A 26,548-nucleotide genomic window follows, 5' to 3' on the forward strand; every position below is an offset into this window, starting at 1 on the left:
GGAGTTGTTTCTTTACTTCCATTGCAATCATTTCAGCTATTTCAGGCATGTGTTTACCAAGTTCTCCTATGTCAATGTCTGCTGGACTTGTTCTGAGTGGGGTGGAGTTCTGGGATTGTGTTGTAGTCCTTTGTTCTGTCATGTTTGATACGGGATGCAGAAAGCTCAGTTTCCCTCTTCAGTGGCTGCACAACAAAGGCCACTAGTGTCCCTACTTTTCCTGTTAGTCAGGTTTGCCCCTCAGTGTCTGCTGAGAAGCTCTACTTAGTCTGGGGTTTTCCGGCAGTTGTTGATTTGTATCTAGTTATCCCACATTTCAGACGCGGGCATGGGTGTCAGCTGATGGCAGACTGTTTGATCCAGTGTCCCCTTGCAGTTCAGGGCATGTGCATGGCCCAGACTCAGGTTGCACTGGTGTGACAATCCCAGTCCAGCAGACCTATTTCTCCAGGAAGTTTAGGATACAGGCAAAACCCAGATACGGACTGCAGGGTCACCAGATTGTGAACCACCTGATTCTGTGTCTCCAGTCAGTTCAGGACACATACAGGAACCAGATGTGGGCCGGACCGACAGCAATCACAGACTGTCCTTGCCTGCAACCCCCCAGGGTGTCTGGGCACGAGTAAAGCATGGACTCAATCCACGGGACCAGCAGCTCTTGGAGCACTCGCTCACTTGACACAGGGCCCGCACAGGGAGGGCCCACACACGAACCCCAGGGAGAACAGTCCCCAGGGCTTCTGAGTGAGGAATTCCTGTCTGCCATGGGTGCAAAGAGGGCAGAGACCCAGACTGTAATGACAGCGGGGTCCTGGGTCACCTGCTCTGCCCCCAGGAAGTAGGTGGAAAATACCTGGCTCTCTCCACGAGTTTCAGCTGGGAACTGTGGTGGTGGGAGTCCACAAAAGTATTTTCTTTTTTTTTTTTTTCTGGTACTGGGAATCGAACTCATGACCTTGCGCTTGCCAGGCAGGCACTGTGCCACTGAGCTAAATCCCCAGCCCCCACAAAAGTATTTTCTATTCCTCCTCTCCACTTCTTGTGACTTTGGTGTTACTCATCTTATGTACTTGCTATAAAAACCTGTATAGTGGTGTTACTGCTTTAAACAGTTTTCCTCTAGATGAATTAATAAGAAAGATAAAGAAATTTATTTTATCTTCATTTATTCCTTTTGAAGGATACTCTTCCTGGATATAGAATGGAAGTTTTAAAAAAATTTTTGTTTTTTTTTTATTTTAAAAAGAAAAAAATCCAATAAAATAACAACAACGAAGACAAAAACAAAACAACACAAAACAATAAAAACGATACAGGATTTCAAAACAAGATGATAGGAATTAACAGGAGTTGTTATATTACATATTGTTATCTTCAACGAAGCGGCTCAGATTACTAGATGTAAGAATGCAAGATTGATCAAACAGTTAAAGACAATAACAAGTAATAAAAGATGTTTATTGAAAGGAATAGTTAATGCTTAAATTTTATTTTCTTGATCAATTTTGCACGCTTATTATATATGACAATCAGAACAACTAATTTAAAGACAACAATATGCAATGTAACAACCATTGTGGAATTCCTACCATCTTGTATAACAGAAATTTTTTTTAACCGTTTAAAGTTTTCATTCTACTCTCTTCCTGCATAGGGAGTTGGTTAAGAAATCTCTTGGAATTCTTATGCTTTTTCTTTATAAGTAAGAGGTATGTTTATGTTAAAATCTTGTGTGCCCTGAACTTTTTAGATCTGTGGTTTGATATCTGTTATTACCTTTGGAATGGTTTCACTCATTATTGTCTCAACCAGTGACGGGAACCTTTTAGAGCTTTCAGTGATACAGCCGCCTGTGGCACATGGGCCATAGATTGGCCACCACTGACTTAAGCTTTCCTTTTGACGCTCTTTTTCTTTTCTGTTATTTATATGTTACATCTCTTCCGTTGCTCTAGTTGTGGGACACTGTGCTCTTGTGTTTTTAATAATTTCTCCCTTTGCATTTTGTTTGGAGTAGTTACAAGATGCATCTTCAAGTTCACTGACTTTCCTGAGTAGTGCTGAGTCTGTGGATAACCTCAGTGAAGGCACTTTTTACACCTATTACAGTAACTTTTTCTAGCATTTTGATTCTTTATTAGAGTTGCCATTTCTGTGCATATATATAGTATTTATCAGTTATTTTTAAATTTAATTTCTTTTTTTTTTTTATTTTTTTGGTTTTTTCGGTTTTTCTCCGGTACCGGGAACCGTACTCACAGCCTTGCGCTTGCCAAGCAGGCGCTTTTGCCGCTGAGCTAAATCCCCAACCCCTTAAATTTAATTTCTGAGAAATTTAACATCTGTGTTATATCTAAGCCTAGCACTGGTGATTGCTTTGTCTCTTTAGTCTGTGGAGGTTTTTTCTTCTATGCTTGTAATTTTTTGACGAAAGCTGATATATATCTGGCAATAGGAACTGAATTAAACAGGATTAGTACAGGATTTATGCTATACTGGCCAAAAGCTGAGCTATGTATATTTGTCATAGCCATAGGTTCCAAAATATTTAAATTCCTACAAATGGCTTACTCTTCTTCCTCTCTTAATTTTCGGGCCTCCTTTCTGCTCTGCTACTTACAGCATCTTTAGGCAACTTCAGCTGTACACTGCTATTACTGTCAATTTACAGTATAACCCTAGATTATGCAGTTAAGTTGTTCTTAAATTAAATCCTGTGTCTCTGGGACATGGGTTTTCTGTCCATACTGAAACAGAGCTGTACTACTTACCTTTGCCCCTTACTTACTTCCCTAGCTGGAGAATAATTCCCAGACTATTTCTTCAAAGCCTTCTTTTCTGTGGACTGTGGTGTGTCCCTATGTATGATATTTTCCCTAGGTCAGATTTGATTTCTATTTTGTCAAGGAAGTTTAGGTCTACACTGATGGAGGATGTTAGTCTAGATGTTGAACCTTTTAGAACTTTCAATGATAAGAAACAGCCCACTGCAACACACATGTCTTAGGTTTGCCACCCCTAGTCTATACCATACCATGCTCTAGTATCTTTGTGAAGCTTCAGTGTATGAGTTTTTCTGGCCTCCCAAAATGAGACTGGAAGTCTGCTTCTCTTCTACTTTCTGAGAGAATTTGGTAAAGTTTAGTATTGATTCTTTCATGTCAGAATTCATTGGAAAAGCCCTCTGGGCCTAGAGTTATTTTTGTGGGAAGATCTGAGCAAAATTTTAATTTATTGAAAAATAGGTAGATTCTTAGTTTTTTCAATCCTTCCTAAGTCATTTTAACGTTATGGGCATTTTTTTCAATTTGTCTGTTTCATACAGGCTGTTAAGTATATTGGCATAAACTTGCTCATAATATTTCTTACTATCTTTTAGTGTACACAGAAAATTTAGTGAAGGTCTACTTTATTTCTTGGTATGTTTCTTTTTTTCTTATTCAACTCAGTTAATCATTTATCAATTTTACTGATCTTTTCAAAGAGCCAACTTTGTAAATTATCTGTATTCTTTGTACATTTTCTGTTTCAGTGGTATCAGTTTAAATTTATTATTTCTTCCATTCTAATTACTTTGGAATCAGTGTGCTTTTTCCTTTCTAAATTCTATGACAAAAATTGACTTCACTGATACCTAATTTTTTTCTTTTCTATTGTAGGCATTTACTGCTGTAACTTTCTTCTAGCTCCACTGTGACCATGTCATATAACTGTCTGGATGTTCTGTATCATTCAGTTCAAAGTATTTTCTAACTTACTATTTTTTTCTTACTAAAATAGTTACTTGGATTCATGTTAAGTTTCCAAGCATTTAGAAATTTCTTGATAGCTTAGTCATGATTTCTAATCTAACTCTGTTGCAGTCAGAGAACATGGTACTCTGTAAGATTTCAGTTTATTTTTTTGAAATTCACTTATCTATTAACTGGCATATAGTGTTTCTCAGTGAATAATTCTCTTCAACTGGAAAAGATTGTATATTTTGAAGTTGATGAATCTAGTGTTATACCTGGCAATATGGTTAGGGCTGCATAAAATTTTAAATAAATTAATTAACTATAATTTAACAAATAAATGCAATGACTAGAAGTAGGTTTGGCCCAAGGAGCCCCAATAAGCTGTTTTGAGAGAACAAGGGAAGCCAGTGTAGCTAGATTGAAGGTGACAGGATGAATATAACTGAGGAAAGAAACATGCAGACGGTATCAGACACATCTGGCTCAACCAGAGCCAGAAAAGTTCATGTACAGAAGACAGCAAGGGGATGTCTTCTGAAACAAGAGAAGGAAGGAACAGATAAATGAGGTAGAGGGCCAAAACTGTAGCAAAATTCCATCCCGCAGCCTATATATTCTCAGTAGAAGGACATCTATGGAGACAAGGAACTTGGGAGGAAACAGCTGAGTTCTCCAGTTGGGGTGAAGGAAAGGATTGGGAGATATCACCGGGGTTCCATGGAGACCTGGCAGGAAGAACCTAATGGTAGTAGTCATCCATGGCTTTCTTTAGCTTGGGTTTCTAACATGGAAACCTAAATAGAACCTAGGGATATATTTCATTCAACCTCAGGATAACCTTTTTAATAATTAAACACATCTACTATCACTTTAATATGAGAAGGCCAGTCACAGGGACCTTTGGGCATCACAGGACAGGACAATTAACCCAAATGAGAACTAAGGGAGGTTTTCTGTAGGAGGTGGTATCTAAACTCAACCCAGAATAAAAACTGGGATTATCAACATGAGTGGATAGGCTTGTGGATGACACACAGAGAGAGAATGACATTTGATAGCCCGTAAAAGCAATCAGACAGACCCCCAGCTAGGAAGAGGAGGGACAAAAGGAGACCAAATACCAAAACCACCAGTACCAGCATAGAAATTCAAAACACGAAAACAGAAGACAAAAACAGGATGCTGTTTAAAATTAACAGGTGCTCATCCCCGGAGGTGTTCAGGCAAGGGTTGGTTGGCCACCCGGCAGGGGTGCTGGAAAGGACAGGCAGGGAAGCATGCAGTTGGATGAGCAGGGACACACTCATCCTCCACTCTTCCTGGGCCCTGGGAGGGGAATCCGTGAATCATGATGCCGCTTGACTCCTGCTCTCCATGGCGTTCTCAGCCCATTTCTACACTATGTCTCCTCTTGTCACTTGGGTGCCTTGGTGTATGTAGCTTGCCTTCTGCCATGACATGAGAGACAGTGCCAAGTTCACCAGTGACTGGGAGGCTTAGTGAGAGAACATTCTTGGCAAATCCATTGATTAGAGACCTAAAGGAAATTCTCTAAAAAGACTTATCAGGAATGAACCTGATATTCTGATGCCCATTTCTCTAACTCCTCTGTTTATTTCTAACTGAAAAAGATATTTTTTCATTGACCCAATAAAACCGTGGATGATACTGAAAGTTCTTTTTGCCATTCAGAATTCTACTATGCTGAAACCATCATGAAAACCAGCTTTGTAGCTACTTCTGGTGGTGGGGCTCTGGGAGACTGAGGTAGGAAGATCCAAGTTTAAACCCAGCCTGGGCAACTTAGTGATATAGCTATACCCACCTCAAAATTCAAAAGAAAAAAAAAGTGACTGGGGATCTAGCTCACTTGAAGGTCCTGGGTCTAATCCCCACTACTGCCAAAAGAAAAAAAAATTAAAAAACAAAGAAAAGCAACTTCAGTACATTTGGTTTAAGAATGTTGAGGAATATCTTTAAAAAATTAGATAATAAGTAGAAATTAAGCTTTCCATCAAACACAGTTAACAATGAAGAATAAATGCTATTATTGGAAAATTAGCTTATGAGAAATAAAACATGTCCCAACAATGTCAGAAACTTTACAATGTAAATTTAAAATAATGCTCATGGCTCCATACAAAGTATAGAGCAGTTAAGACAAAAAAGAAATGACATCAAATACAAAGAGAAATGTAGAACATGATATCCAGAGGGAAAAGCAATGAAGGAGAGGTATGTACCGATGAGGCACTGTGGTACTTAAATCCACCCATGCTTTATTTGGCTGTACTGGATTCTAAGAAGCAGTATTCTTGTAGGTACATCACATAAAGTAATTATTCCACTTCTTTTGACACTTGTTAACTACACACTCCATTGGTTTCTACAGGAAACTCTAACCATAATAACAGACTCTGAAGACAATAGCAGAAAGATAAAGGGGCATAAAAGCTCAGAAAAACCAGCACGGAATGGAATAATGCTCGCAGATGCATAGTGCTACATTCTGAAGGCTTGAAAATGACAAAGTGGTTTCCTTTTATTCAGTAGCCTAAGCAGAAGTAGCAAATTTCACGGTGCTAGGTCTCGGTGGAATACTTTTAAAAGGAGAAAGAGGTACAAACCGCTAATGGCTGAAATGGAAAACAGGGATTAGAGATGTTCATCTATGCTGTAGGAGACCATTTAGAAATATAACAGATCAATATGGACCCTTTATCGGGGTTACTTCAATGGCAACTGTTTATTCCTGCAGACAGTGAAAGAGTACCCTTCCTACATTCAAAGTAGCTTTTAAAAAATATTTGATATTCTGGGAAGCTGTGCATACCTCATCCATGAAAATAAGTCTTTAAAGTTGGCAGGGAAAGAGTCCTTCATAGAAGAGGATTTGAAGCCAAAAGAGTTCAGGTGACTTAGCAACAACCATAGGCAGAATGCCAGGCAGAATGCCAGGCACAGCCAGGGGCCGAAATTTCCTCCAACCTGAAAAGATTCTTAACTGTGCATGAAAGGGAATCTGGAAGTTGTCTGTGAGCTTATACCTGGTCCCACTGGTGCCTCCTCATCAGCATGCCAAGCCAGGACTCAGAAAGCTAGGGAAAGAATCCTTCAAGCACAGGAAAATAGACAAATTTCTTTCCTCCAAGCCTAATCTGATGATTTAAATCTGTATATCCTAATGCCTCTCTGGTGTTCTAGCCATCTTACTCCTTTTAAAGAACACTTCTGCGGGGAGCTATCACAAGTAATTTTTCTTCTGATTAAACGCATTGGCCACAAAATAGCAGGTGGCTTCTGAACACACTGAAATTATCAGAAATTTTAATAGGAAACGTATGAAAGGTTTAGAACACCGGCGGGTTAAAATGTATCTAAAATTTTTGTGCAGACACAAATACAAAATTTCCTTCTAACTACTAGGATTAAAGGGTGATTTCAAAAGAAGATAAAACCTTACAAACACAAAACTTAAGATGTATTTAAGATTTTCATTTAACTCATTACTGAGGAAACCAATTCAAAAAAGAACCCCAAGTGCAGATATAATTAAAAACCAGGAAAGCTAAAATGGAACTGCAAATGGGAGGGAAAATTCACCTTCCCAACAGCACCAGGCAAGAATGTGGCTGTGCCATAGTACCCCGCTTTCCGCAGGGGGAGCCCTGCTCGTCAGGAGATCCCTGAGACCACAGACAGTGCGAGCCCTATTTACACCATGTGTTTTTTTCCTACACACGCTAAATTTTAACATATAAATTAGACACACTAAGATTAACAACTAATAAAATTGAACAACTATAACCATAGACTAATAAAAGTTACATGGATGTGATCCTCCCCCCAAATACGGAATTTTCCATTTAGTATTTTTCAGGCCACAGTTGAAGAAAACCACAGACAGGGAGAGGCTACTGTACTGCTATCAGTTATATGCAACTTGCAGAGTTATCAAATTACTTCCTGGCACTCAGAATCAGATACCACAAAACGGTGTGATGATAGGTGATTGTGCATAATTTTCCAACAAAGCACAATTATTTCCTCTACATGGGTCACTGAGGATCTTATTTACTTAATATGAAAATCTGGCACATGGTAGGTACTCCATAAATATTTACAGAATTAATCATTAAGCTAGGTGTGTATCATCCCATTCCATCACTTAAACAACCCTTGAAGATAAACCTGATTCCACTGACAGGAAACTAACTTGCATGACCTTAAATAGCTACTATGTCTTCGAGGTTGGGGTAAAGGACAGCAGGGAAGATCTGACTCAGACCTATGGCCTGAGAAAACCCATTTTATTTTTTTCTTTTTACCTAATACATGTCCTTTTTATTTATCATCATGAGACCATCTGTCTTTAAATCAAGGGATGCTGATTTAACACACTTCCTTAATGAGCACAATGTTGGAGAGCTTTCTTTAAGAAAACTAAGTGAACAGCAACACTCAGGAGAGTCAAACCGTAAACCTACACCGTACAGAGCAATCTTGTTTGCAGCCTTGCAGATTGGCCCAGGGTATTTACCAGCCCAGACTACTTTCTTTCCCCCTTAGGCCTCCTTTCTCACTTTCAGGATAATAGAGCTGGATGAATTCAACACTGTTTATATGTGTTGTTTTCTTTTCACAGAAATCAGGATAATGCTTAGGAAAACAGTACCAATTCACACTCACTGTATACTTACTGTGACACCAGTTCCTTTCGCATCAACACTACCAGCTAAGTATTATAATCATCTCCTTTTTGCAGCTGAAGGAAGTTAAAGTGCATGAGCAACCTTCACAAAATCACCAGGCACGCTCTTGCAGTTCTGGGCATCGATCTGACCCATGTGGCCACTGTCAGTGTGCTAAATCACTCTGATGTCTGGATAGCCTACTGAGGTTTATCCCGTATCAGTTCGTGATTTTCTGCAAACTTCTTCTGCCTGATTATCATCCTAGCCTCCAAGGATACCGGGATTCCTACAGCTTCCAGCGTCGTGGGCTGGTAACTAAGGACCGGCTCCATTCCTGGAAGCTTTTCTGGCCCCGGCACTTGGGATCACTTGGGTACTTTGCATTCATCCTAACAAAGCCAGGGGCCAGAGAACAGAAGATGGTGGTCTTCTGAGGCCTTCACTAGGCGATCAAAAGATGTAGAGCAAATTCCCTGCTTTCTTTGCTTGCCAGAGAATAGGCTGCCCTTAGAACGAAGTGCGAGTATATTTTCCACGCCCCCAGATGAGATTTGAGCTAATAACAGCACAATGCTGCAGATAGAAGGTGTCCTGTATGATTTATTTATCTTGATGTCAATCCTCTGAGACAGGTACTATTATCACCCCTATTTTGGAGAGGAGGTTGAATAACTCACCCAGGTTAAGCAGTTTGCCAGGATTCCAAGAAAGTTGCAAATGACCAATACCAGAGGTGTTCCATGGAGACCAACTGCACCACCAAAAGCAATGTGACAACTGCTTGCAATATATGCCCCCTTCCCCTGCCCCTCTCTTCTGTCATTTCTAAGTGCTACCCTCCACTCCATAAGCACTGAAGCCTTCACAGGGGCATCCTGCTCATCCTCTACAAGCCATTACGAAGCTTGCCTTTCCCTCCAGGGTACTTCATAACTCTCATCCCTAATAAAGGACAGCATTACTTTCAAAGAAGATCATAAGAAGACTCATTACTACTACACAGGCCTGAAGAAGCATTAAGCAGCTACTGCCCGATGCAGGAGCCCATAGTGAGGCAGAGTTACTAATGGACTGATCGCTTCTGGGGTGCAACAACTGATCCTAAATGGGGTTTTCTTATATCCTGATGGGAGAACTAAAAAATGAAACCTAGACACTTGTAATTCAAGTTAAGTGACCTCACTACCTTTAGGATTTCTGGAATCTCACCCCAAAGGGTCATTAGCTTTAATTGTGGGGAGAGAAAAAAGTGCCATAAAAGGTGATTTTTATATTTAAGTTAGGAGAATTTCACTCTCCTGTTAACAGCTTCAGCTGCACCTCGGTGTGCACTTTGTATATTTAGACATTACCAGATTGATCAGCAAGCATCTAACCTAGCTCAGCATGTTTTAAAGTTACTGCCAGAACCCTCTCTACAAATAGTTTTCTGGATAAACAGAATATGTAAAACAGACCAAAAGGGAACTGGTTTGGGTGACAAATGCATGTCAATCCACAGCATCATCACTTGTGCTCTTTGGTAGCCAGGGCTCCAGGAAACACTTCGAAAATCACCAACCAATTTCTGCTGTAGGGAAGTAAAGGGTTCAGCTGCTGATCTCATGATTACAAGGTCAGAAGTGAGCTACAAAAAGAAATACTGCATATAGTCTTTGTTTAACACATCCCCGTTCAAAGCAATAGGAGAACTAGAAAGAGGGGTCAGAATTTCTCAAAACAGAAGGTGGATTGGGAAGAAGCATGCTCAGTGATTCCAGGGCAAGTTACTCTTCTGCTGGAGCACTGACTCTCCAAGAGCGAAGGGAGGATATGGACCAGGACCACCCTCCAGATTCCCAACACCCTTCCCCGCTACCAAGCCCACAGAAGAGTGCTCTTTCATCCCCCTTTGACTGCAAAGTCTGTGAAAGGAGGGTGGGGTATTGCCTACCTGCAGTTTGGACTGCAATGTGGAAGGCTGATAAGATCTGGACGAGACCCTTTTCCTTGAACCACTACCACTGTCAGTAGGTGGGTGGACATATTTGCTGTCTCACCCCCACAGGTCCCAAATGCGGGACTTGACCCTGAGGTCTTTGCAGTTCATATACTGTCCCCTTTTCTCTTCCAAGAGCTTCCTGACCTCTACATATAATAGTGAAATACTCTTGAGCTAATGGAGTCTTAGTTGGTGCCTTAAAGGACAGTGAGTTACTATTATAATTATACTTCAAGAACTTAGAACATCTCTGGCTGTGGTCATCACAGGGGGTCCTCAAGGAACTGGATGGCCACAGGACAGGGATGGCAGGGAAACTGACTTTCCACCATGGATTCTGCTATGTCACTGGACACATGAGTCTCTTACCAGCCAGAAAAGTCAACATACTTCAGCCTAGCAAAAACAACAAAACCGTCCTAGGTAAACACTTTATCCACTCAGAAGATGCCCATGCTGATCCTGTAACCAAGCTGACCTAGAAGACTTCCTTTACCCAGGATTGGAATGCTCACTCTCTCCAGGACACTCCAACCCCTCACTCTGAACATACTTTTATATCAGACGCTCAAAACCCAGTTTCCTCTCGTAGCCACTTGTGCTTGTAAAGTGTTACAGCTCAAGTGGATCAGAGTTTATTGCCCTTTTTAGAATAAACCTATGGCAGACGACTTTGTCAGGAAGATGCCGTTTCACTGGAAGGATATGGGAAAGGTCATCGCAATGGGGAGGGGAAAAGGGAGAGAAATAGCTCGATGCTGCATACTTTACCAGTTATGTCGTGCTGTCGGAATGACTCGCTGTAGATCTGATACTGATTCGGACAGTGTTTCTTCAACCACTTGCAGACATCCTGCTGGGTCCACAGAGCCACTGGTTTTGACAGCTTCACTGTAGCTGACTGTAAACAAAGAAGGAAGAGAAGCTCTGTTAGTGCCAATTCCGTGCCAGGAGAGGCACGACGGCGCAAGTCCTAGAGTGTGGGAAGGTCTGCTGCCTGCTTCTCTGGAGATACCTATCACGTTCTTGTCCTCCTCCTAACCTCTGCAAACCTTTTCTGTTTTGCTAAAAACCACAAAAATAAGGTCCAGGAGGAAAAAAAAGTAGGTCATGGTGTTGCCTACTAAATACTCTAGCAATAAAATAACAGGGTTGCTAAGCAAGGAATTAAATTTTGGGGCAGGGCTATAGCTCAAGCACAAGGTCCTAAGTTCAATTCCCAGTACCAAAAAAAAATTCTTTTAAAATTTAATTTTAGCGGTAAAATAGCAACCCCCAAGCACCTTTCTCATATTTTAAGGTGTTCATCTCTGTTTCTGAGAGCCCTAGGGGCTTGGGCAGTGCTTTCCCCAGCAGGTGCAAATCATTTTTTAGGACTGAATGTTACAGGATTTAGAAACGTGCACATTACAAAGTGCAAGTATGCCTGGGGGCTCTGGATTTAGGTTGGCACTGTGAAGCCTGGGACATGAGTCAGCCGCAGGGGGCAAGCAGAAAGTCATTCCAACAGCATGGGGCCACCGTGATGACAATGGGAGGAGCCAGGCTTTACTAAGGAGAAGCCAACAACCGAAGGCCCCTTTCTACTCACTGGCCCTTTACTACTCATTCATTAGGGGTTGATGGGGGTGGGTGGACCCAAAACCAAAAATCAAAAGTAAAAACACACAGAGGCATGAAGGGCCTAGCTTCTGACACATGGGGACCGCAATTAGCTTTATTAATAAGCACTAGCTCTATGCTCCATACTAGTCTTCCTCCTAGATCCCAATACTTTAAGGCCAGATGAAAGCTGCAACGTTAATCATCTGTAACATGCTGGGTGAGTGTTGGCCAGAAACTTAGGGTTGAGTTTGACAGTTCTTTCCAGGATCCTGGGTGGTGCAAAGATCCGGCTTAAATAGCATCATCCTTCTTGCTGGGCATAATTTCCCTGCACTTCTCTTCCAAGTTAAGGCAAACCGAAAGCTTTAAGTTGGTAGGAGCATGACTGTATCCGTTACAGAAGCTTCCAGAAAGCAGTGACTCTAACATCTAGTAGCTGTGTTTACTTTCATTATATTTAAAGTTACCTTTATTTTATGGCAAATAAGTTATGAAATAAGTTCTCTGTAGTAATTTCTGAGTGAAAACTCAGTGGCCCTATTTAAAGATGAATGATTAAGGAAACAAAGGCACAGAAGGTGACATAATAACACCATAAAAATCTTGGAAGAAGGATGCAAATGAGTCCAGTTTCTAAAGCACAGTGCTTGGGTGTGTATTTTATTACTGTATTTCCAAAGGTCACCATTTATACAACAATCAAAAACAATACTCCCTCCTTTCTAGTTTGCATGGTGGTAATTTTTCTTCCATTCTTATTAAATGTGGCAGATTCTGCTTTCCAAACACAACTTTATAAATGTGTGTATGTATGTGTATATATGTATCTGTACAAACATATATATATGTATACATGTATATATCCAGCCATATACATATACAGTATATGAGATAAAAATATTTTTATATTTTATGTAAAAAATAAAGTATAAAAATAAAAAAGTATATATAACTATATTCCTATACAGTATTTTATATTATATAGACAAATATATACATATATACCTGCATATATCACATATATGTGGGCCTATTTGTGTATTCATACATATATGTCTGTGGAGAAGGATGTTCTTTGACTAGAAAGCACTGAGGACACACAATGATTTGTTTATTATGACAAAATGAACTGAAACCTTTCACCTGAACACAACAGTGTACTTGAATTGCAGGAGATCCCTATTTTTCAGTCTTGCCATACACTGTAAAAATTAATGGAAGGACTGTAATTAGAGTGGATTGATAACTGGTGGTCAACTTATAACCCCCAGCTGAACGGGGGAAGCGTGGTGCTGGGTGTGGGAGGCCCACCTGGGGATTGTTGCCAGCAGCATAAGAGGCAGAATTGGAGAAGGATAATGCTTTAATTACTAAAACCTTTGGCATCCGCCCATTTGTACCAGCAACACCCCTGGTTCTCACTCAATAAAAGGTGACTGAGATTGGTAACCAGGGCTGCAGTCCGAGATGCTGTAAGCCCCCTGATTCCAGACTTTTGCCTCTCTAGTTTTTCTTGTCTCTCTTCTTTTCATCCATGGGCACCTTGTTCTCGGGACCTGTCACTCTGGTTAGAATGACATATGTCTGCTTCTCATTCCGTGTGGCTAACACTGACATTTGGGGTTGATATTTCCACCCCTTGCATGTGGGTAGGTATGTGACACTGTGACCAATGGAACACAGAGGAACTGATGCCATGTGGCTTCTGAGGCTAGGCCATAAAAAGGGTGCAGCTCCTATCTGGTGCACACTCTAGCCTTCACCCTTGAGACCACACCACCATACTGCATGGAAGCCCAGGTCACATGAAGAGACCATGTGTACAAGTCTGGCCAATCTCCAACCAAAGTCTCAGCAGACAGACACTACCAAGCACAAGACAGAGGAGCCCACAGGCTGCGGATGATCCCAGCCACAAGCCTTTGACTGTTCTACCTGAGGGCCTGCATGGCCTGACACAGGGATAATGCTCCCTTGCCGTACTAAGTTAATTCCAGACTCCCATCATCAGTGAGCATCATAGATAGTTGTTTCACACCACAAAGATTTGAGACTGTTTTGCACACCTATTAGAACACTGCAACGCATGCTCAGTGAGGAGACCGAGCACCTGCAGGAACTGTGTGCTCCCTAGGGTGCCCTGCATTTCACAGGAGCTTGTGCGTGCATGAGGAGTGAGTGAATGACATGAAATGATTTCACTGAGGCGCTGTTCGCAGGCCTGCCTCACCATCTAACCAGCACCAAGCTTCAGGTCCCGCCCCTGCTGCCCTTCCCCACGATGTGATGAGCTTCTGTGTCTCCTACTCTGCCACAGCCGCCTCTGTGCGGCACCCTTCAATCCTGAGTCTCAAGCTTCCAACCGCTTTCCTTGTAACATCTGGGAAACCACACTGATTACTTTCCTAATTTTGATGAGAAAGCAGAATCTTGGGCATGGAGGGTACCAGCGAGTACGTTTTTGTTGTCCTTGATGTTGATGTTTAGACTTTTTCTTTTTGCCCGTGATTACTTCCATTTCTTTGCATAATTGGGAAACCAGACTTTAAGACCTTTTAGGTAGAGAGGCACTTACCACCATGTTTCCCAAGTCAGCACCTCTGAATCTGGCTCTTTCTCGCTCTACAAATTTTTCTTCAGATTAGCTGAATGAGTTTAGAGCTGACACATCATTACCCCAGAACCTCAGCAAGTTTCTTGCAAGTAAAGCTAATCACATTTTAGAAGACTCCTATAAACCAGTCACAGAAGGCTATAAATTAGGAAGGGAAAGGCAGGAACATGAAGTTGCTTATACATCAATGTATTAAACTTCTTCCTTCCTGAAAGGTCATTCTTCAACTTGCCCATTTCCCAGGGAACAGAGGAACCGCTCCACCCACCCCAGCCTTTCCGACGAGGCGTCAGGCGGAGATGTGCCCAAACTTGCCAAGCCAGCTCAGAGCACTTCCTAGCCGGCCCATCACAGGTGCTGTGTATTCATTTTCCTCTCATCATAAATGCAGTGGTTCTAGGCTAACACTCGAGGGGTGTCTTCACTTCTCCAGCAGCATATATTCTTTGGTAGTAACGCAGCAACACTTTCTTGGAAAGGAGGAAACTCAAAGCTCAAAACTATGAACACAGAGGGATAAGCCTCCCTGGAAACTGGCAGAACAACGAAATGGAAAATAAAGATTTCTACCACGAACAATTCCCGTTTATCTCTTCTTGTCCAACCAATGACATAGTACTGACCCTGTTTATCAGTTGATTCTTAGCCTTGGTTGTGTTAGGAAATTATGATGACTTCAACTGCCCAGGCTGCTCTTCTTTCTGGATTCTCAGAGCCAATCTCCTTCTGTTCTGCCAGAACATCTCTTCTCGTAGCCGTGTGTAAAACTCAGTCACAGGTACTTCCCTCCATCACCATTACACCCTCCCCTACAGCAATCAAATTGTGAGGTGAAAGCCATCGCCTGGTGCCTTTACGAGCTTAGGCTTTACTTCTATGTGCAACTTGGAACGATGTGGAGAAGTGCATGTTGAAGCCTAGTCTATAGGATCTCACACACGGCCACACTGAAGGCAGGAACGGGGTGTGGTGGTGTCACCTCCCACCCCTGGCTCCTGTACCCACAGGTCTCTTACATCTATCACCAGGGGATCGTTCTCTCTGATACGCTGCCAGGCCATACGGTTTTGATTTTTGTTTTGTTTTGCACAGTAGGAGCCCAGACCAAAATAATAGTAGTTCATAAAGCAAAGAGAGAACGCATTGCACATTTACTAGAAGCAGTAAACTAATAAGAAAAAACATCGCGCCCAAAGGCAAACATTAGAAAAACATTCGCCCCACCTTCCCTTCCACCACATCACTGCTGAATTTACAGCCCTGGAGACAATTCTGGTTTGTTCTGCTGTCCCGAAGGGGCCTGAGGCCGTTTATTACCCTAAGCCCAATGCATTCTGGTACCAAGCAGAATTCCAGGCACTGTATTTCCTTTCTGAACTGGTCCTGGCCTCTCCACAGACAAAATGAAAATGCATTTCAGATGACTTCGCTTTGTTTTTTACAGGGCGAATTTATGCAAAATACACATTCCTGAGGGAAAAGATGTTGCCAAATTATTTTTTCCAAATGATTACTTTAATTCACCCTTGTACAATAATTTCAGCAGATTTCTGATTTGTGCCAAAGTACAAAGCATTCTTAAACACTGAGTTCTGAGTTCTCCAAGGTAAACCTGAAGCTGTTTTGCTAAGTAATACAATAATTAAAAGCCTTGAAGAAGTTTGATATTTAAAAATAAATTTCAAAATGCCTTTGAAGTTTTATTTTGTAATTTGGTTATCGCTTACCATATTGTACAATAAATTCTCTTTTAATGTAGCAGGTTTTCGTCTATAAAAGAACACTGGAATTTTAAGCTCTCCACTGTTGTGTAAACTCCGCTTGGTAAGCGTTAAGTGAGGGCAGTCATTTGATAGTGAAAAAGAGAACACTTGGACTGTTTACATTCACTGGCAGACAAAGTGAGCCTTACAGGCAAATATACAAACTGCTAACCACATTTCCAGCCTGTGTTTGCAAGCTGTAAGAACTGCCCTCTCTTACTATCTTTAATTTTTATTTCAATTCTTTTCGGTTTTTCTTATGATTAGTCCATGTTTGCTTGCGGTACAAAGATTGCAGTCCTCGTGGGGAGGTGGTGCCCGTGCACAACCCATCTTTCTTCTGATTTTCATCCCCCTTCCCTCCCCTCCCCCCATCGGTCCCCTTCCCTTTTGCAAAAGCTCTATTTCCTACTACCTATCTCTTACTTTGTACTTCGTTTACACTTTGTGTTTCTCATACAAGAGAAACCATGTGATATTGAACCTTGGGTCTGATTTACTTCATTTAACAGGAGAGTCTCAAGATACATCCATTTTCCTACAAGTGACTTGAGTTTATCCTTCTTTATGGTGCAGTATCTTGAAATATCCTTTCTTCAGTTCTTCGTCCTTTTATTGACCACCATTTGTTCCGTCTTATTCAAGACGTAGGAAGGACAGGAGGAAACAAATCTATAGAGCAAACTATTAAGTTTAGCAGCTTTTAAGATTCATTCACCCCAGAATGGAAGCTAAATATCAGGAAGAAATGGGCTAGTTCACACGTTTAAATTTACTAATTTTTAAACACTAACAATACCCTCTTCTGTCACTTTAACTCTTATGGAAGGAGATGGTTAGAAAATCTTTAAAAGGCCTCTGGCCTGCAGTAGTCTGCCCCCAGGACAGGTGATGACATTCATCTTCAGTGGTCATTTTCTTGGGTTTGGACCAAGTTATTTATGAGCAATGAAGCTCTTACACCTTATGCCTCGCAAACAGAAGGGATCTCACTAGGAGAAAGTTTTCAGGTAAATGATGAACATAATTACTACCGGGTAAATGAAAGACAAATAAGTGTACTGTTATTGCACCTTTTTTCATCATGACTGGTGCGCCAACATCCCCTGGATCCTATCACACCTAGAGTGTGACGCTCTTTTCTTCTGGACGGTGTCAATAGTTCCTAAGGAGAGGCAATGGGGCAGCAGTTTTGGGACGCTTCCGAGCACACACATCGGCATCCTGGGTTTTTCCAGCTGTTCTTACCTAGTAGCTGCGGTAGACCTTTTGCTTTCCATTCTCCTCCGCTGGCCCTGGAGGTCACTCATGCGTCCTTCACGTGTCCTAAATACACTGACGACAAAAGTGAAATCTACCGCTGAGCAGCCTACATCTTTACTGTCACTGAGTCACATCACCGCTTCATGCTGATCTCACAGGGAATCTGAAGTTCTGGTTTGAACTAGGGCTCTCTCATCCTGAAGGCAGATTTCTCTGCACCTCAGTGTTATTTTTCAGGTTTTATCTCCTCATCCGAAGTCCCTGTTAACCACTGCACTGCTATGTTTTTCTCTTGTATTTTTATTGTTTGTTCTCCTGTACTTGTATCACCTGTATCATGGAGGCCCCCAGTAAGTTTTAAGAACATTACAGAGTCCTGTAACCAGGACTATAAGCCTAGGACCGCTGTTCTAGGGCATGACTGTGGTGGTATCACCAAAGGAAAAAAAGCTTAGCCTGAGTAAATATTTCCCTTAATTTGCCTATTATCAAATTTTAGTGATGATCTTTTTCATTCCTAGGTGCTGAGAAATACAGATTCTCAGAGCCTGAAAATTTAAAGGAAAATAATTATTCTGTCCCTCTCCTTTCTCTTTCTGCCATGCAGAATTTGGGAAAATACTGATTGAGATTCAACACTTTTCCTGAAAACTTACATTATCAGCAAACACCTCCTGTGAAATGGGTCACTCATTGCTAATAAGCACTAAACGGTTTAAAAAGTTCTTTCATGGTGAAGTTACACTTCTATCATCTTTCTCACTGACTTTTTTTTGGTACCAGGAATCAAACCTTGCACTTGCCAGGCAGGTGCTACGCTGCTGAGCTAAATCTCCAGGCTCTCTCACTGACTCTTGAATCCCAATCTTTGGAAAAAAGTACAAATCTCTTTAGCATCCACTAATTTCCATTTTCCATATCACACTGGGTCTCATGGCTTTCCCCTTTTATCATACCTAGGCTAGTGAATTCCAAATTATGTCTCCAGCCCAAACTACAGAACCCTTCTGCAATGGACACCTTCACAGTTCCATTTACATACCCAGCATGTACACACCAGCATGTCCAAGGTGGACCCCTAGGCTTCCCTCAGAATAGCTCCATCTATCAGTGTGACCACTGCCTCTGACAGAAATTCATCTGGTAGGAACTCTTATCTGATAGAAACTTCCTCCTGAGGCTCCAAGTCTTGGATTCAACATACACTGCTCTCTTTCTCTTATATTTCACATCTAATCTATTGCAGAAAGCTAAAGGTTCCATGTTTAAATGCATCACGCTTCAATCTCTCTATCAGCAACACTGGCACAATCCTGATTGGAAACACTATCTGATGACACCTAGATGACTGCACTTGGGTACCTAACACACCTCAGAGCATTCTGTTCTTTCTTTGCCTTCACTTTCAAATTTTAAAAGGGTTTATAAGGCCTTACACAACTTGGCTACTCAAAGATACTCTCTATTACTCTTTCCCTAGTGTTTCCACTCTAACCATCTCCTTTCTGTTGTGCAAAAATGCTAACTATGCCCACTTCTTATTTTGCCTGCAATTTTCTTCCAGACACCTACAAGGCTAACTGCTTACTTCCTTCAAGCTTTGCCCAAGCGCACCCTTCTCAGTAAGTCCTATTCTGATCTCTAATTAAAACCCAACACTCTCCTCTTTGCTGCTTCTCCTCTTTGCTGCCCTGTACACAGGGCCTCACCCCACTGTTTCTTTCCCTGTGGTAAATATCATGTCACACACTTCACAAGTCACTTGTTTTATCTGTTGTTTATTATTTGTCTCTTGTCACCCCCTTGCACCTTGCCCAAGACCTGGGGTCTTATTTTGTGAAGAATCTCAAACTTTATACCAGTGCCTGGCACAGGGCTGACACTCAATAAGCATCTGTGGAATGAGTGAAAGGACCGTGTGTTCTGCCATCATATATCATAGCTCCTATGCCCTTTCCTGTCAGAAAGCTGGTTCAACTCCCAGCTGTGCTCCTGACATTCTCAGGTTGGGACTGAAACTGCCTTCCCTTTGATTAGATGTCTCTTATACTGAGCTAAAAATGCTGAGTTAGTCTAGCACTATAATTCTTAGCAGGATAGTGCCCATCTCAGATCCTCAATTATTTTCTCTTCCGACTGACACCAAGAGTGATGTGATGAAACATGCTTGGCATTTAAAGTCACAGAGACCTGGAGTGAAGGCCAGCTCTGGCAAATTTCACCAGCACTGAGGACCTTGGGCCAATCACTGAAACTTGCTAAACATGCTTCTCAGTGCATTGCAGGTAGTTCCTACCTTGGAGTCTGTGGAAGGATCAGAAATACAGTGCCTGTCCCATACCATATGTTTAGAAAGCAGGTTTAGCTCTCTTGAATGGTACTAACACACTTTTCTACTAGGCTCTCAAGTCTGATTTGGGGCAACGGGAGGACAGCACAAGGGCACAGGTAGACTTTGGAGTCCAGGTGCCCGGAGTTGCAGGTATGGTGAGTTGGTGTTAGGTATGGTCACCTAAGACTGAAAGAAACATGCCTGATAAGGAAAGAAGAATCAAAAGGCACCAACAGAAAAGGTAAGCATAGAAAGAAGAAAAAAGTAAGAAAAGACAATACAAAGGAGGAAAAATGATGGAAAGATAAAGACCCTAAATCAAGAGAGGCAAAGAGAAAGAAACTGCTCAAAAGGAGAGAACAACTGGGATGAGAGAAAGGAGAGAAGAAGAAAAGGAAAAAAAATATATATATATACATACATACACACACAAGATAGCTAAGCTAACTGTACTACTCATTTCTATTGGTTTACTGAAAGGAATGGCTGATGCTTAATTTTTTGATCAATTTTGCATGCCTATATTTGGTAATCTGAACAACTACTTTGAAGATAACAATATGCAATATAACAACCATTGTTAATTTCCTATCATCTTGTTTTGAAATTCTGTATCATTTTTAATGTTTTTAAAAATTTCGTATTCTCTTTAAAATAAAATAAAAAGAGAGAGGCAAAGAAATGCCTCTTTGTATACAAGCAAGCCCTAGTTATTTATTTTTTGAAACTACCCAGAGATCACCTGGTGACTTCCGATGCATAGTTGTTATGGTTTATGTATGTGTGTCCCCCCAAAGCCTCATGCGGCCATTGGGCAGGCTTTTAGAGTTTGAATATGGGTGTGAGAGCTGTACCTGCCCTGGAGTGGATAGTTTGCATATGTAAGGGAGAGGAAAAGAGTGCTTGAGGCCATTCCACCCTTGTGGGTGGTTGTTGCTTTTGCTGTGTTCTGCCGCCATGAGCTGTAGCTCTCTGCCATGTGCCACTCTGCCTTCTAACCTGCCAAGTACGGACTGAAACCTCCACAAACTGTAAGCGAAATAAACCTTCCCTTCCTTAATTTTGGGTGTCAGGTATTTTTGTCCCAGCAAAGAGAGAAAGTAACCAAGACAGTAGTCATCCACTGGTTTTCCCCTAAGACTCAGACAGCCTTTCTCTGTTTCCTAGGACAGTCATGTGTTCTGATGCCAGGGCAAAAGTACAGCCCAGATTGTCCAGGCACCCATGGAGCTACTCCTAAAGGTGCACTACCTGACTGTGTAGATGCTACTGACCAAGTACTCAAACAGATGCTTGCAGGCAATGCTGGTAAGAGCTGCTGGCCCGAAGTACATGCTGCTGGGCACTGGGTTTCTAGCGATAAAACCTCACAGAGGAAACAGATGTGCACAGACAGTCAACAAGAAGTACTACATCTCTGGCATCCCAGATGGCTCTGGTTATCAAGACCTGCTCTACCAGCCCAGATTATGCAGTCCGTCAAGAGAAATACAAAGGGAGAGGATCACACTGTACTTTGCTTCTGCTCTCTTAACACAGCAAGGAAGACCATCCGTCATCCGTACAGATGAGCACACCCTAAGAAAGATGCAGTCACAAAAGGCCAGCAGACACATATATACTGAGTAGGTACTTTAGGAGCAAATCTAAAGGAGTTAAATAAATAAAAGCATGACAAAAGCAACAGTTAAAAACTAGGTGCCATAAAAATAGTTATCGATCCTAATCATTAGCTCACATTCTAAACCATTCCTTTGGAATAACAAGATAGCAGAGTGACAGCAAAAACGTCAGTGCAAACTGGACCACGTGCAGTATGACTGGAGGTCTTCGCTTAGGTTGGTGTCTACTTCCCCACCTGTAGAGACTGGGAGACAAAAAGGAGCCATGTGACTTGTTTTAATGGGAGAACACGACAGAGGTGATGATAAGCCAGGCCTCAGCTGTGTTCTTAGGAAAACATCTGTGTTTCATACGTCCTGCTCCTGTGTGACCCCAGTGACAACATTCCTGGTCAAGCTGGCCACATGGGTCTTCAGTGAATGGCAGAAGATGATCCTGATGCCATTCTAGACATGACATAAGGCACAGGATAGTAACAGAGTACAGGGAAAAGTATTTTTAGACTTTAGATAAATCATCACAAATCTTCCCAACAAGCTGTAAAGCAGTTCCAGTGTCGTATCTAGTTTATAAAGAAACAGCCTGAGTGAGGTGAAGTAGCTCATCTGAGGTCACACTGCTAGTGAATTTGAGAGCAGCCTTCAATCTAGGTCTTCAATAATGTCATTACTTCAAAATGTCACTCTAGTTTTACAGACACAGTGAAACAATGATGATCAGAGATGTGAGCTATGTGACAGAAGTCCCCAGGGCTGGGCCACCTTATTACCCAGTTAAGATAAATCGGATCAAAGGCACCCCTGACTTTGTCCTGACCTGGGTATGCCAAGAGCAGAGCTGAGCTCAGAAGCAGTCATCTGGACCTACTCCCTGGGTCTCCCCACTCTCCTGACAGTAGAAGGTGGCGCTTTCTACCCTACATGATAGGACCACATTCTGTTTCTGTTTCCCAGGGGTGTCAGTAATAAAAGTGAGAATGAAAACTCCTACTCAGCCCCCACTACACAGCTGTGAAAATCAGACGAAATAATCCCAGGGCCAAATGCTTACTTTGGATGATTTTATAGGAACAAGAGGGCTGACGGGTTCTTGGGCTGCTGTGTTGTTGGGCCTCTTCAGAAAGCAGAAGTCCTGCAGAAGTAGGACTGTCACGTTGTCTGATGCGGCAGAGTGAGTGCTTGGGACTGGAGAGCCTCAGCACTCTAGAATGTGCCATGCAGGGGACGGTCTACGTGAAGTCTCCAACACTGTTCCTAGGCGTTAAAATTAAACTTCCTCAGAGGAATGCCAACCCTCCAGCCCCATGGCTTCTTGCCGCTAGAAGTCTATCCATCTGTTCAGTTCAGCCAAATGATGAATTAATTCAATTGGAGCTGCTATGAGCTGAACACTAGTGTCCCTTCCAAATTCATATGGTTACACCCCAACTCACAACTAACATTTCGAGACAGGGCACTTAGGAAAGTAAGTTTAAATGAGCCATAACGGTAGGGCCCCTTGACAGAATTAGTGGTCTTCCAAGAGGAGACACCAGAGCACTACCTTTCTCCACCACATGGGGACAAAGTGGTTATTTCCAAGACAGGAAGAGCTCTCCCACCAAACTCTGACCACGCAGATCTCAGGCTTGCAGGCTCCAGAACTCTCAGAAAATACATTTTTGTTATCTAAGCCACACAGGGTGGTACTTCGCTATGGCAGCCCAGACCGACTAACACAAGGGCACACTAGTACTTTCAAGACTGGTCAGTCAGACAAAACAGCCTGAGCACCTAATGCCGAAAGACCTTTCAAAGTCTCATTACCAACTTATAATCAGGGATGGGACAGACTAGGGGTGAGATGAATTATAACAATGACAACATGCTTTTCTTACACACTTGCATTTACTTTTTAAATGCTGGCTTTTAGGTAATTAAAGCAGCAATTTTATTTATGATTTAATTCATTAACATAATTATCTTTCTATTTATAGACTGTCCAAAACCCACATCCATGTGCACATATTTATAGCCACACTCTCTTCTGGACAAATACATATCTGTGACTAATAACTTAAGTAATTTTTATGCTTCTATAATCACTATAGACCATACTCAGATGTGAAATAAATAGGATCCACATGTGTAAACATATTATCTCCCTAGTGTAAGAACATGAAAGAGTAAATAAATCCCAAAATGTACAATAGATAATATGAAAGGGAAAGAAATTGCACAAAGGAAGGAACACCTGGGATGAGGGAAAGAAGAAAAAGAAATAAAGTACTAAGTCAATATATGCATATCTATATGTATATAGAAGGATAGCTAGGATAACTGTACTGCTGTGTGGTGGTTTATTGAAAGGAACAGTTAATACTTAATTTTTTAATATATTTTGACCAATTTTGCATGCTTATATCTGGTAATCTGAGCAATTTATATGAAGACAACAATATACAACAACCATTGGTGAATTCCTACCATCCTGTCTAGTGAAACTCTGTATTGCCTCTAATGTTTTTTTAAATTATTATTTTCTTATTCTCTTTAGTGGTTTGATCAATCTTCCAGTCTTATATCTGGTAATCTGAGCAACTTCACTGAAGATAACAATATGTAGTATAACAACCACTGTTAATCCCTATCATTTGGTTTGAAATCCCATATCATTTTTAATGTCCTTGCTTTGTTTTGTTTGTATTTTGCGATTGTTCTTTCTTTTTCTACTATTCTCTTTAAAATTATCATTACTATTTTCTGATCTTTTGGTTGTTTTCATGGAAAATGCACATGATTTTACAAAAGTAAGTTACATAAAAGGGCTTATACTAGAAAAAGCCTCTTGCTTAACCTCTTTTAACTGGCAATATTTTTTTCTTCAAGATTGAGCCTGTAGACAGTTTTAACCCGAATACCTGCCTTCTCCAACTTCAGTTACAATTTCTAGGGACAATAGTTTTTATTTTCAGCCTCTTTATTTTATCTGACTTAGAGAATTATCTACTGATAGCCAAATGAGAATAATTAGAATAATTATCACAATAAATGATAAACAAATGATAGTTTTCCCCTCACCTATTCTTCCAAGTGTATGCACTGATATTATTATTTTTAGTTCTTCTATTCATCATTTTTGTAGCCTTAAATAATACATTTAAATTTATATGATTTTTCCAAATAAAGTTTCCTGTATTTTTCCTGTCTCTTTGCTGCAAAGCCTCCCTTCAGTCATCTTCAGTATAACTTTCATGTTGTCAGGGTTAATAACGTATTTACTCACTCTTATAACCTGTCCGGTCTGCTACATGATGATTGTGTATTGGCTCCAAGTTAAAGATCAGTAGGCAGCATGTACCTTTTTTGGGACTGCGTGAGCACTGTTCAAGCACTAGACCAATGAGCTTGGCTTGGATGACGTTTTCACTTGTCCTATTTTCAGCAGTCCGATGTCATATCCTTTGGGGATCTCAAAGAGGTTTCCCAAAGTGAAAAGTAAAAGTGTCCTTTTTGCTTACCTGCCAGCAGTTGCTTATATTCATGCCAAAGTTTAGTTCACTGCATATTTCATACAAGTATTTATAGGAAGCATCTGGATCTTCATGTTATCTAATTTTCTTTCTTTCCCTCTTATTTAAAAAGCATCATTTAGAAATATTTTAGTCATATTCTCTGCTTGCCAAATCCCCTTTTATGCCAAAGAGCTGCCTTGGCCCAGATCATCTGCAGATTTCCCACACAGAGCCCTTTAGGATTTGCGTCTGTCGCTTTCCTGGGTGGGTGGGTGGGTGCGTGAATGGGTGGCTGAATGAACTGTCTGCCAGATCTATGCTTTCCCCTTGCTTAGTTCGGATCTTCTCTCTGCTGGAGCACATTCAAGAGTGTCTTCCTAAGAAAGGGCAGTGGGAAGGAAACATGCTCCATCCTTGCATGTCAGACAGTTCTCATCCTACCTTCATGTCTTAATTGACAGGAAGGCCAGATGTGGAATTCCACCTTGACACAAAGTCCTCTCGTAACTCTGATGGCTGTACCCCACAGCTTCCTACCTTCAGCTGGCCTTCTGCGAAGTCTCTAGCACAATCATTCCCTTTAGGTATCTTGGTTAGCCCCTGCCCCAGGAAAGTGTAGGACATTATTTTTATTATGGTACTTTGAAATTTCATGATAGTGTGTTTAAATATTAGTTTTCTTTCTTCTTTCTGACAGGCACTTAGTAGGCCCTTTTAATTTAAAGATCAAGCTCTGTGAATGTTGCATTATAATGTTTATTTTATGTGATTTTTAAAAATAAAACACCTTTTCAACATATTCTTCACTTTGTTTATTCTATTCTTTTTTCTAAACTATTTCTAAATATTGGATCTCTTGAATTGGTTTTTAAAAAATATTCTTAATTTCTGGAAAGCACACATAAATAAAGTTACTGTGTTACTCGTTCTCAAGTGCATAGTTCAGTAGTGTTAAGGACTTTTGCAGTGCTGCACAACTATTACCAGATCCATTTCCCCAAAGTCTTTTCATCATGATTCTTTAAACCCATGAAGCAATAAATCTCCATTCCTTCTCCCCCCCGCTCCACAATGCCCACTCTACTTTCTGTTTTGATGATGCTGATTACTGTAGATACCTCACAGAAGTGGAATTATACCACGTGTGCCTTTTGTGGCTAGCTTATTTCATTTGGTATAATGTCCTCAAGGTTCATCCATGCTATAACATGTGCCAGAATTTCCTCCCCCTATGAGGCTGAATAATAATATTCCTGTGTAAGTCCGCACTACACTTTGTTTATTCATCCAGCTGTGGACCCATAGCAATGAAGCAATCCGCAAAGGCTAGGAGGGGTTGTGTACATCTGCATTTGAATATAGTGATGGCTCTGCCCTGTTGCTCAGTTCATTCGTTTATTCATTCATTCATTCACTTTTTTTTTTTTTTTTTTTTTTTTT

The 26,548-nt window shown here is 41.2% G+C and overlaps 1 protein-coding gene across 7 annotated transcripts in view; it reads right to left on the reverse strand.

Moving 5' to 3' along the window:
* Samd12 (sterile alpha motif domain containing 12) overlaps positions 1 to 26,548 on the reverse strand; it is a 404,233-nt gene that overhangs the window by 233,904 nt on the left and 143,781 nt on the right. For all 7 annotated transcript variants that reach the window (XM_005381902.1, XM_013512788.1, XM_013512787.1 and 4 more), the window contains exon 3: positions 11,187 to 11,316. In XM_005381902.1, coding sequence (XP_005381959.1) covers positions 11,187 to 11,316 — 130 coding nt within the window. The remainder of the gene's footprint in view (positions 1 to 11,186; positions 11,317 to 26,548) is intronic.

The sequence above is a fragment of the Chinchilla lanigera genome, unplaced genomic scaffold (genome assembly GCF_000276665.1).
Source record: "Chinchilla lanigera isolate Chin_1 unplaced genomic scaffold, ChiLan1.0 scaffold00016, whole genome shotgun sequence".
Taxonomy (NCBI): Eukaryota; Metazoa; Chordata; class Mammalia; order Rodentia; family Chinchillidae; genus Chinchilla; species Chinchilla lanigera.